At 32.6% G+C, this 12,329-nt stretch overlaps 4 protein-coding genes across 13 annotated transcripts in view; all 4 read left to right on the forward strand.

The window, feature by feature from the left end:
• On the forward strand, window positions 1-3,191 carry Uev1A (Ubiquitin-conjugating enzyme variant 1A). Of its 10 annotated transcripts, none has more exons than XR_013883136.1 (6): window positions 1-335; window positions 868-940; window positions 1,165-1,357; window positions 1,665-1,694; window positions 1,860-2,424; window positions 2,590-3,191. XR_013883136.1 is itself a non-coding variant. In XM_080174244.1 (5 exons), exons 1-5 carry the CDS (start codon window positions 302-304, stop codon window positions 1,968-1,970), a joined length of 441 nt encoding a protein of 146 aa, XP_080030370.1. In that variant the 5' UTR covers window positions 1-301; the 3' UTR covers window positions 1,971-3,191. The 10 variants fall into 10 exon arrangements, 2 of the variants coding, with proteins under 2 accessions (XP_080030370.1, XP_080030410.1); XR_013883139.1 differs by having other exon boundaries at window positions 2,675-3,191; XR_013883143.1 differs by having other exon boundaries at window positions 2,708-3,191.
• On the forward strand, window positions 3,155-5,735 carry LOC145329863 (uncharacterized). The gene is made up of 3 exons (XM_080174306.1): window positions 3,155-3,280; window positions 3,718-3,786; window positions 5,595-5,735. The coding sequence occupies exons 1-3, from the start codon at window positions 3,220-3,222 to the stop codon at window positions 5,645-5,647; spliced, it is 183 nt and encodes a 60-aa protein (XP_080030432.1). The 5' UTR covers window positions 3,155-3,219; the 3' UTR covers window positions 5,648-5,735.
• Window positions 5,699-6,959, forward strand: Tim10 (translocase of inner membrane 10). The gene is made up of 3 exons (XM_080174295.1): window positions 5,699-5,839; window positions 6,243-6,329; window positions 6,674-6,959. Exons 1-3 carry the CDS (start codon window positions 5,757-5,759, stop codon window positions 6,789-6,791), a joined length of 288 nt encoding a protein of 95 aa, XP_080030421.1. The 5' UTR covers window positions 5,699-5,756; the 3' UTR covers window positions 6,792-6,959.
• The window catches only part of PolrMT (mitochondrial RNA polymerase), a 27,109-nt gene continuing 21,728 nt past the window's right edge, over window positions 6,949-12,329 (forward strand). Inside the window, exons 1-9 of the mRNA XM_080174107.1 lie at window positions 6,949-7,120; window positions 7,704-7,872; window positions 8,697-9,142; window positions 9,462-9,641; window positions 9,843-10,049; window positions 10,287-10,487; window positions 10,702-10,802; window positions 11,157-11,292; window positions 12,119-12,286. Coding sequence (XP_080030233.1) covers window positions 7,004-7,120; window positions 7,704-7,872; window positions 8,697-9,142; window positions 9,462-9,641; window positions 9,843-10,049; window positions 10,287-10,487; window positions 10,702-10,802; window positions 11,157-11,292; window positions 12,119-12,286 — 1,725 coding nt within the window. The 5' untranslated portion in view covers window positions 6,949-7,003. The remainder of the gene's footprint in view (window positions 7,121-7,703; window positions 7,873-8,696; window positions 9,143-9,461; window positions 9,642-9,842; window positions 10,050-10,286; window positions 10,488-10,701; window positions 10,803-11,156; window positions 11,293-12,118; window positions 12,287-12,329) is intronic.

Here is a 12,329-nt window from a genome sequence, read left to right on the forward strand (position 1 = left end):
ACAGGCAGCAAAAAATAAGATTAAAGATTTTTCATTTGAATTATATTAACTTGAATCTCTTATTTTATTGCATAGAATTAAAAATATTTCGTAGGAAATTTTGCACCCGAAATTTGGATACTCTGTTTCTAGAATCCCATGCACCCCCACCATCCATCATCATAAACACACACACCACTTTGAAAAAAGCTCGCTGTTTTTAAAGCCTTCCCCGTTCCCGTGAATTTGAGCTACGCTTGTGTGCCAGGACAGGAGCGTCGTGACTGTGGCTGTCAAGATCTGTTGCTGAGTGTGAATTATCATGGCGAATTCCGGCGCTGGAGCCGGTACTTTCAGTAAAACCATTATTTTGATTATACAAATTAGAAAATGTTACATAACAAAAAATATGATTTTTAACAAAATTATTAACCCATACTGCTCTGTTAGGGTGTTAATTGATATAAAGATCAAATTCATTTGAAGTATCTTTTAAAACTCAATTTTTTTTCGATTGTCAATTAAACTTCAGATATGGATCACATATTTGTCTTTTTGTATTTGGAAATTTAAAAGCAATTGAGTTAAAGACAAGGGACCAGGATTATATCTGAATTATTTAAATATAATATTTCAATACTTATATGTACCTATGTAAATTACTTCTCGATTATTATTATTATTCCCTATTTAATATTTATACTTCTTACATGAATTTATCTGGAGTTTACCCACTCCCCTTCCTCCTCTTTAAAAATCACATGATCAGCCATTTTAGGTAGAATTTGTTGTACTTTGCATTTCTTATTTGTTTCTTATATGCTTTTTTAAATGCCTGGCTCCTTCGTTCATATTTTCATCTTCAATACTTATTTTGTTATTATTTAGTAATGCCCCGCAGTTTCCGTCTGTTGGAAGAATTAGAGGCTGGACAAAAGGGTGTTGGTGATGGTACTATTAGGTAGGATGAACGTACAAGGAGATCATTAATGTAGAGATTCTATATTATTAGAACAATGATAAATTGTGTAGTTTTATTGGTACAAATATAGATTCTGGATGTAGCTAAATACCCATGTTTTACAGAATATCTAAATACATTAATCGTGTCTCCAAAATATGTAAGAAATAGAATTATTTTGCAAAATGTGATTAAAAAAATAAAAAGTAATATTTTAATTTCAGTTGGGGATTGGAAAACGAGGATGACATCGACCTAAAGCACTGGACTGGCATGATTATCGGTCCGCCCAGAACTTGCTTCGAAAACAGAATGTACAGCTTGAGGATTGAGTGTGGGCCCAACTATCCTGAACAGCCCCCTTCTATACGCTTCACTACTAGAATTAACATGAACTGTGTTAATGCAAACGGCCAGGTGATAATTTTTATAGTAACTAACTAGCCCTAATTCGATAAACTTGTCAGACAATCAGCGTTGCGGAGCCGTTTGATTTTTGTGCGGTTCCGGCATTTGCACATGACAAAACAAAGTTACCCAATTATAATTTATAAAAAATCTCTTTATTTTTATCTAGTCCGGAGCCGTTTTTTAACGAAAATTACGGCTCCAGCTCCGGGTCTAGCAAAATATGGCGGCTCCGCAACACTGCAGACAACACTTTATTTTTATGTTTAAACAAAGGAAATTTTGAATTTTTTGATAGTATTATTTTACTTTTTAGGTGGATACCAAATCAGTGCCTGCTCTTGCTAGGAACACTTTAATTTTAAATCGAATATTACAAAAGAATTCTATTATACTTTGTCTTGCTAATGAGATAAAGAATCTATTACCTATTTAAATTCACCTTAAAATTGACGAAGGCATGTATTTGAATTTTTTTTTGTATTTGAAATTAAAATGTAACTATTTAACCAGATGGGATAGAAATTACGCAATAAAGACAGTTCTGCAGGAGTTGAGGCGCTTGATGTTGATCAAAGAGAACTTGAAACTTTCCCAGCCCCCAGAGGGTTCAACATACTAGTTTCCCCGCAGGGCTGCCTCAACTAGTTGTCCCCCACTGACCACCATCATCAACTAACTACTCTGCTGTTGTTTTAACTGGTGATTCTGCGTCATGACGCAATATATTGAACCAAACTAAAAATTATGTCACCCAGCAAATGTTTAGCGTTAATATTCCTTAGATCATTTAAGTTTGTCATGACCTAGCAACACCGTAAAACACACTAAAACATAGATTTTGACAAATTTCAAATCTTTATGCGTGTATAGCACTTTCGTCGTATTAATAACTCCTGTTATCTGAAAATCAAAAATGTGTTAAACAAAAATGTCAACAGGATGACAATTTATACACTTTAAAGTTAGCGTTTCCATAATGTATCACTTAAACTTATATTCATTTATTTTAAAAAAGTAATTTTTGTATGTACTGAAAATAATGATTTGATTTTTCCTGTCTATGTAGCGAGTAGGTAGCCTTTTAATATCCTGAAGGTCTTATAATTAAAGGTTAACTTACAAAATTATTTTTAAACTTAGAAAAGGACATAATAAAACTTAATAATATTTAAAGATTTTTCCCCTTTATTGTAAGACAACTGGTACAATACTATCGCTAAATAGTAAAACATTATCAGCTTCAAAGACTTATTCTACTACAATAAAAACAATAATTTTAATGCTAAATAATTAAAACTTTTCTTCTTACACTTACTGTACTAGACTTTAGATCCAAATTAAAATCTATCTTCTCAGCAATCTTTGTTTGTGATTTGGATTTTAGACTTGATATAAAATACTGAAGATAATTAATTGTGATTGAATATAAACTTGTTTTTGTCTTTTCTCTATTTCTTAAATATCAAACTAGGTGTCTTTACTTCGTACTTAGGATCTAGTTATAAAGAGAATTTTAGTTGAATTAATTTTTAACTCGCTAATTGTTTCATTATTGATTTTATCGTTCAATACAACCAACCCCTTTAAAAGATACACTTTGCTAATCTTTCAATAAAATATTAGTCGCGCTTTGAATGTTAAAATAAAATTTAAATATATTGTTTTAGTAAAAATATTAAGCCTATTTATGATATTGTAATTAAATAGTTGAAATTATCTTTTAACTGGTCACATTATACACTATTTTAGAAAATGAATTATTAAAATCGTTTACCAAGAAGGGCTTAAAAACTCGCGTATTACAAATATTTCACTTCAAGTCGAATGTAATGATTTCAGATACTTTGTGATGTCGGTTTAGAGCAGAGATGCCCAGGATAGGAAACGTTTGGAAAGTAAATCTTGGTTGGGCAATCATTGTTGTGGGAGGTAATAATTATTAGTGTTGCACGGCTACCTAATAAGTGTTAGCTATCCCAAACCTAAATCTCAACAATTTACTCTGGATTTTTTTTTCAAATACATATGCTAATTTCCATATCGAAACATTTTCTGGTTTAGGATAGGGGAATAATTTGATAACTGAAATAATCCTAATTCATAAAGTAGTAAGGCTTTGAATATTTTTCAAGTTCTTGCTTAACACTGACTAGCTTAAGTTCTTCACTAAAGGATGTCTACATTATATATGGCTGTTATAGTTTTTTTGTATAGTTTAGCCTTTGATTTTATGCTATTTTACTGATCCCACTACCTTAGAAGCTAGGGGCGCAACCACTAGTGATATTTAGATTTCTTGCAGACAAACTGACACAAACATCCAACTACATTGAACTGAATAGCTGTAACACTTAATATCTTTTTAGGTATTTACTCGTTTGTGTTGGCAAGGGACTCTATTTTGAGAGATCGTCAGGCTACTATGCGCAAACAGAAGGAATTATAACACAGTTGAATCTAATTTTATTCAGTAGAGCAGCTAATCTATTACTGAGAAAATTTCGTCAGTTATCAATAAAAGAATCTAAACCCCGAACCACTTCATTATGCAATCTACATTTTCCTGGATATTTTGTCTACGGTAGTCCATAAGTGTACAGCTTTACAGTACATTGTTTCTATTTGTTAAAGCAACATGTATGATAAAAGAAAAAGATTCTTTTTAAAGTAAAATGCTTATATTTCAATCAAAATCTATATTTTTTTTATTTTTTACCGATCCACGTCATTATGCAAATCAAAAGAAAATCAATGAGAAAACGTTTGTTTTGCAGTTTTCTCCACTTATAAAAAATTATTCTGATAAAATAACAATTTTTTAAGGGATTTATGCATTAATTATAATGAAAAACAGTTTCAGGTAGATTATAATGATTTTTCTAAATAAGAAATAATTGAAAAAAAGAAATTCTATCCTTATCACTTTAGAGGACAGCTGCTGACCCCCAGTCTTATGGATAAAGCTAAATACATGTTAAAGATAAAAATTACCCTGAAAAGTATACAAAAATGTTTTTTGATGTGTTAAAAAAATCCATTTTAAAATCTTGATTTTGAGGATGATGGCCTTTAAGATGCTCTTACTGGTGGTAAAGGTGAGCTAAATGTTATCTAAGTACATGACCATTACAACAACTTGTCTATTAACCTATGTACCATTTTTTGTAGTCATAGCAGCCTCCAGTGGAGCCTCTCAACATGAAATATAACCATTATCTAAAAACTAAATTATTTACTTTATGAATCTTAGTAATTAAAATTGCAATTTTTTTCTTTTTTAATATTTCTTGGCTGGAGGCTGCTATGACTACAAAAATTGGACCATAGTTCAATATATAAGTTTTCTTCAAGGGCATGCACTTTGATAACATTTAGCTCACCATCACCACCAGTAAGAGCATCTTAAAGGCCATCATCCTCAAAATCAAGATTTTAAAATGGATTATTTTAACACATCAAAAAACATTTTTGTATACTTTTCAGGCAAATTTTTATTTTTTACATGTATTTAGCTTCATCCATAAGACTGGGGGTCGGCAGCTGTCCTCTAAAGTGATAAGGATAGAATTTCTTTTTTTTAATTATTTATTTTTTAGAAAAATCAATAAAATCTACCTTAAACTGCACTGTTTTTCATTATAATTAATGCATAAATCCCTTAAAAAATTATTATTTTATCCGAATTAATTTTTAAAAGTGAAGAAAAGGGCAAAACAAACGTTTTCTCATTGATTTTCTTTTGATTTGCATAATGAAGTGGATCGGTAAAAAATACAAAAAATATAGATTTTGATTGAAATATAAGCATTTTACTTTAAAAAGAATCTTTTTCTTTTATCATACGTGTTGCTTTAACAAATAGAAACAATGTACTGTAAAGCTGTACACTTATGGACTACCGTAGACAAAATATCCAGGAAAATGTAGATTGCATAATGAAGTGGTTCGGGGTTTATAATATAGCGATTTACAAAATCTGCAAATATTATCTTAGAATTTGTATGCCGTGGTGTACACAGGGCTTTACTAGGGGCCAAATTCATTTAGTACAAAAGGGGAGGAAGTCCTTTTCAAGTTTAAATGAGGGTTTAAGAGAGTGTCGTCAACCCCCTATAAACTCATTCTGTTCGCATATGTTTGTATTGCTCTACTTTAAATGGATTAATAGTAAAAAATTATTAATTTTCTATATATTTATGTCATTTTCTATTTAGTAAGATTGTGTTATGATTTGTTACGTTCTAGTCTATTGTCGAACAAGTGAAAGAAGAAGTAAAGTCTAACAGTGAAAACTAAAAGCTCTTCATCCAATTAACAATTGAATTAATTCTCTGATTCTACTAGCAAAAAGATTAAAAATCTTTAATAAAAAATCTACCAAAGTTTTTAAATAAATAAATCCAAGATGGCGATGCCCCAGTTGGACGAGAATAAGATGAAGTTGGTACAGGAGTTGGAGATTGAGATGATGACGGATATGTACGCCAGGTAGGTTAACAATAACTTTGGGGATTAAAATTAGCGTAGAGTCTACATTTTGCACTGTACTTACATCATGAATCAAGTTATTTTAAAATCGGTAATTCCATGATGTTAAATATTAGGCCATTAGCATTATTTTTATAAAAGTAACATAACGTCTGTCTGTGTCAGTTAAAATATTATTAAGCTACTTAATATCTGTTGTCCTTCCGTAATGCTAAAAGTATCCACTATAAAACATAAGCTTCACATAGTTCTTGTGATGATTTTATGCTGTTTAATTTTCAGATTTAAGTCTTAGGACAGTATTAAGCTATTATATAGTTCCTCTCTGCCCCTTCGAATTCAGAGCCTCTAGATGCTAGGGGCATATTCGCTAGTCCACTATATATTAAACTTTTTTGTCTAGGTTGACCAACGCCTGTCATAAGAAATGTATACCTCCTAAATATCGTGAAGCAGAGCTACAAAAGGGCGAGGCTGTCTGTATTGACAGGTAAATTAAATGCAATGTTTCAGTTTTCCACTTAAAGGCGGGCCTACCACCCCTCTAAAAATCACTCTTGCAGAATTTTTCTGCTTTGTTGTTATTTGCAGTTTTATTTTAATAAAGTCAATTTTAATACTGTTACTAGATTGTATAATCCTTTAGAAAGGCAAGGGACATAAGACTATAAATTACATTGGTACATTAAGTTCATTAACGACGTTATCTCATAAGTACGTGTATTGAACTGTTTGGTTAGTTTAGAACTGTAGGTATAACTTTTCAACCAATAATTTTTATCTACAGTATGATAAACCTTTAGTTTCATGGTTTTGAATAATTATTAAATTAAGGTGTGTAGCCAAATATCTGGAAGTCCACGAACGAATTGGCCAGAAGTTGACCGAACTTTCCATGAAAGACCAAGAATTCCAGGCCCGGGCTGCAGGATCGATGCCTGGCACATCATAGTTATACTATGGACAACACAAAACCTCTCTTGTTACACAGTAGTCAGATAAACTGAGACATTTTCATTGTGATTCATTCAGTTTCATACAATATATAAATGTTTGTCTTTAATAAACTTTTTTTTATTTGTTAATCCACAGAAGTTAAGCGTAGACATATTTGTTTCAGGGTAGGAATTAATGGATGACTAGGACAAATGTTGTGTGATTAAAATGACTATGTTGAAGGCTGGAAGGTTGCTACTGTGTAGCACAGAAAGCTGTTTGTACCCCCGGTGTACATTTGTACAGAATCAGAGTGTACAAAGACTGCATACTGGGAGGGATGAGGTACTTTTATTCAATTTGATTAATTTTATCACCTTGTTATCTAGCAGAAAGGAATAGACACTTTGCTTAAAATATCCAATGGGTATTCTCTGTTAATCTGTCGGTTGATCTCCTAATAATTTAGTTGTGTTAAAACTTTATAAAAATAATTTCTCGTATTCGAATCCGGTTCTCATCCATACGAAAAAAACTATGTCTAGCATCGTATTATATCCAGTTTTCTACGAATAAAAATGTACGATCATAAGATTAAAACCAGTTTTTTAGCCGGTGTCTTCGACACCTCAGGGCTAAAAAAACTTGTTTTATAATTGTACATTCTATATCCGCGGAAAGCTGTTTATAATACGATGCGAGAAATAACTATTAATAAATTGAGCAAACTCCATTTGTACAAAACGTGTATCAGACATAACAAAATTAGACCTTGAGTTTGTCTAAAATAAAATAATTGGGCTTTTAATCCTTACCATGTCTGCAATGGTGCGTGAATGAATGAACATTGAACAGGCATAAACAAACGAAAACAGGAAGACTCAATTTTTTTATTTGGTACTTATGTAGTAAATATCCCTTTTTTTAGGTGCTTATGCAACAACTGAAGCATCAAGAAACTCCAGACGCCATAAAGAAACCTAGGAAAAAGAAGGAAAAATCTACGTCTGAAATTTCTGCTGAAATCGACCAAACCTTCAAAGAGCTGAAGGGTCGTGTTATTGCTTTGAGGGCGAGAGAACTTAGAATATTAGCAGGTATGACTAGTAGCGAGAGAACTTAGAATATTAGCAGGTATGACTAGTAGCGAGAGAACTTAGAATATTAGCAGGTATGACTAGTAGCGAGACTACTCTTTAGATAGAATATTAGCAGGTATGTCTAGTAGCGAGACTACTCTTTAGATAGAATATTAGCAGGTATGTCTAGTAGCGAGACTACTCTTTAGGTAGAATATTAGCAGGTATGTCTAGTAGCGAGACTACTCTTTAGATAGAATATTAGCAGGTATGTCTAGTAGCGAGACTACTCTTTAGATAGAAATGTCTGAAATTCTTAGGGAAACTTTATTTTTTTCGTCTTCCATTTGAGATAGACAGCTGAAATTTGATCTGAAGATTCTCTTTACCAATATTTATTTTCTAAGAATTTATTTTTGATAATTGACCAATGAACATTTGCTCGGTTAATTATGGTCCTTTCGTGATTTTTCTAGTTTCTCTTTTTAGGGATTTTTTCATCATTATTATTGAAAGACATCTAAGTTTTTGGAGTTCAATATTTCAATCTGTAGTAGATTAAGAAACATATAGCAATAGTATCCAGTTTCTCAAGTACTTTTTTCAAACTTTGGCTTTAAAAATCCCGCCGTTAATTGATGTAAAAAATATTTTGATATCCTCTTATGTGAATAAGTATAAAGAACAAAGCATATGTATCTTTTAATAATTCATTGAGAAATATGGGCTACTGATGCTAAAAAATACTTTTTCGTGGGTCTGGCTGTACAAATATGATTAAGAAATTGTAATAATTTCCGCTGCAATAACATAAGGCGTTGATTGTCGATTTTTTGTTTTAGGAAACCTTGGAACTCAAGAAAATGATTCCGTTTCCAATCCAGCTCATATTTTAAATATTAAGAAAAAGCGTAATAAACACAAAAGTTCTTCTAGTGCAGTAGAAAATAAAATTCAGTTGAAACAACCAGCATTAATATCAGCTACAAATGAGCACCATGAAACATTAAAAAATGCACATGCAGAACCTAACGAGGAATTGTCAAATAAAACTTCGACAATAAAATCTTCTAATAAACAAAAATCTGCAAAATCTAAAAGCCCAGATAAAGAACTAAATGAGAAAACCTCGAGACAACCTGAAGTAGTTGAGAGAACTAAAAGCTTACCCATGCTCGTCAATTACTTTGATGTGTACGTCAAGATCAGATCAATGGAGGAAGCTGAGCAACATTTCAAGTATCTTCACAGTATCAGTGCTTACTCAGAAACTATTCAAAATATTCAGGTACAAATATAATCTTTAAATATATTAGCGGAAATAAAACAATCCTTCTATAAAAAAAGGTCACTGTTTGAGTGTACTGAAGGATCACGCTTAAACAAATTTAAGAGTTGGGGAGTTGGCTTCCCTTCCCCACCCTAAGTGCCCCAAGAGACCTCTTGGGGGCGTACCCGCTTTTGGAAATACAGAAATTAGTAGACAAGAAGGTAGGTTTGGTCAAACGTACAGATTTAGCTTAGTGTAAGATCATTATTTACTATACTCTTTTTGTCTTTCTATATTTGCATCCCTTTTCAATCATATTTATATTTTTATGTTTTAGGTCTATAATGTTATGTTACGCGGCTGGAGCCGAAAGGGTGATTTCTCAAAAGTGCAAGAATTGTGGAAGCAAATGATGATAAGAGGAATCAAACCTGATATCAACTCATTCATTGCCTCCATCATTTCCTTTAGCCACCAGGATCCTTCCATAAATCTTTACAAGTCAGTTTTTCGTCAGGTAATAAATCTAAGATATTGAGTATATTTTACTCTTTGTTGGGGGAGGGGGGGGGGAGCGGGAGGATAACCTTTTATATAAAGTTTTTTTGTTTGTCCGTTATGTTATCACAAACCATTGGGCTTGACATATGTTTTAGGATGGTTTCAGACTATTTTACTGCCCCCCTTCCCCTATATAAAAATTATTTTTTATATATAGGTGTATGATGAATTTCTAAAAGAGGGTTACACAGTGGAGCAAGCTCTTAAACAAGGATCTTTTCAAGCCAAGGATAGAAAGTTATTTTTACGTACCCTGGACTATTTCCTAGATGTACCTTTGCCTACAACTGTTTATTCAAATAGGGATTATACAAACCCTTTGCTAGATAATCTTCCACAGAATAGAAATTTGTTGAAATCTCAGGTATTCATAAATATTACCTATTTATTTTTAAGAGAACATATGTTTTATTTACTTAAAATTTTAATAATTGCCTTTCTAACCTGTAATAACGACTAATTTTTAAGCAATTTAAAAATATTCGAAGTTTAAATATACTTTTTGAATTAAGCCTTAATATAAAAGTAAGTCATTATTTCTAAAATAATTGTAAGAATTCATTTCATAGAACAACCATGAACCACTAAATACTGATCTTAGGTGGAAGGTGTGATTACACGAGAAGAGCTTTCAAAATTATATCACCAACAATCCCAGCTTGAGCTGGAGGGATATGGAAAAGTGACCTCCATATTCGCCAAGAAATACAATGTATCCAAAGATAAAATTCAGTTTACAGAGGATCTGTTTGACCAGTGGCGGACAGATTTAATAAAAGATATCAGAAATTCCATCGAAATAAGGGATAAATCAACGTTTTATTTTTATCATTCAAGCTTTATTTGTGAGGGAAGTGGCATATTTTGAAGCAAAATTAAAAGAACATAAATTTGGTCTAAAATAATGCATATAGCTCACACTTAGATCCTGGTTAACATTACATTTCCTGGTCTCAGAAGTCTTATTTATTAATTTTTACACGAAACATTAAAAAACGTTGAAATCCTATTAAATTAGGCTCAAAAACTCGAGTAAAAAGCCGTTCATATCCATGTATTTGTTCGTTGCTGCAGTCCCTGTTGAGAAAGTGGCGGACATCATTCTCAATCTTGTCAGGTTTGATAACTTAATTTTTAAAATTATGACGGAAATTAAGGATTCTTTTTGCTCGCGTTTATGCGAGGCTTTTAAATCCGACGCGGATTTTCCGTCGACTAAAATAACATCAATTTTAAACTGGATTTTGAATTGGGTGATCGGTGACGGGAACGGCAATCAAAGGGTTGGTTGTCTGATTGATGTTACTTAACCCAATATCCTTGGTTGTTAGAGTATCGCATCTCATTACACGTGGATGTTGCTCTGGATTCTCCAGATGATCTCTTAAATCGAAGGAGAATCCCGTCCTTACGGGGTAAGTTAATGTGCCTCAGATTGCAATCGCTGCTTTAATGGTGACAAATCTTTTAGAGAGTTATGTGAAGAATCTGACACATTCAGTGCTTCTGCTAATATGATATGTTATCGCCTTGGAACTGAACTCTTTCATGCATATCTCCAACATACAAAACTTCAGGATGAAACATATCTTGAGGATTTGAACAAGGTATTATTTTCTTTTTTGATATTGACTTTTATTAAAGCGAAGCTATGCTGTAGTTTCGTTTCATGCCACAAACATTTCAATATTTCAAAACATTTTCATATTTCAAAATTAGTTAGTTAGTCTCCTCTTTAACTTCTTTTGTGAACCAGAACCTTTATAACCATATTTAGCGCGGCAACAATATAGTTATTACCCAAAGATATAACCACGATATTTTATTCGCTTATTTTAAACATTAGGTAATTATATTGAAATTTTATTTGTAGAAATCAAACTAGTTATGTTCAAACTGCGATAATTTTAATGTACACAAGGGGTTATTTGGGATATACGTCAGTTTAACATCCTTTATCCTATCCAGGGTTTCGGATCCGGATCTGGATCCGGATCCGCAAGGATCCGCATATTTTCGAGTCCAAGGATCCGGATCCGCAAAAAAATGCGGATCCGGATCCTTGGACTCAAAAAAATGCGGAAAAAATAGAAAAATCTACCTAAATTTATATAAAATCTCAGACATTCTCTTGATGAGAGCCAATCTTTAAGGTTTAGGGTCAGACTTAAAAATTAAAAGTATTTTTGACTTCGAATTAAAGAATAAATATTTTTTGAAAAGTTTGGTGATTTTATTTTTATTGTCAAGGATCCGGAACCGGATCCGGTAGGATCCGGATCCGGATCTGGATCCTGATCCGGATCCGCACTGACCAAATTTTGAGGATCCGGATCCGGATCCGCAAAAAATCAATGCGGATCCGAAACCCTGATCCTATCCTTAAGGATCCCTGGTGTACTTTGTTACAATCTGTATTTATTCCTGTTGTAGATATTCTGTGAGTACCTGGCCTGGTATTGCTCTCCAGACAGGACCAGCAGTAGTACCGCTGCTAACCACAGAGCTGCCATGCAAGAGGCACTTCAAGTGATGCGTCTCAGTGAGAATGATATAGCCTGGTCTCCGGAAATAATACAAATGGTTGGACGAGAATTAAGGGTAATTTTATTTCAAGGATACAGTGATAGGAAATTCGAGATAA

Source organism: Acartia tonsa, chromosome 1 (assembly GCF_053477335.1).
Source record: "Acartia tonsa isolate MP-2025a chromosome 1, ASM5347733v1, whole genome shotgun sequence".
In the NCBI taxonomy this organism is placed as follows: Eukaryota; Metazoa; Arthropoda; class Copepoda; order Calanoida; family Acartiidae; genus Acartia; species Acartia tonsa.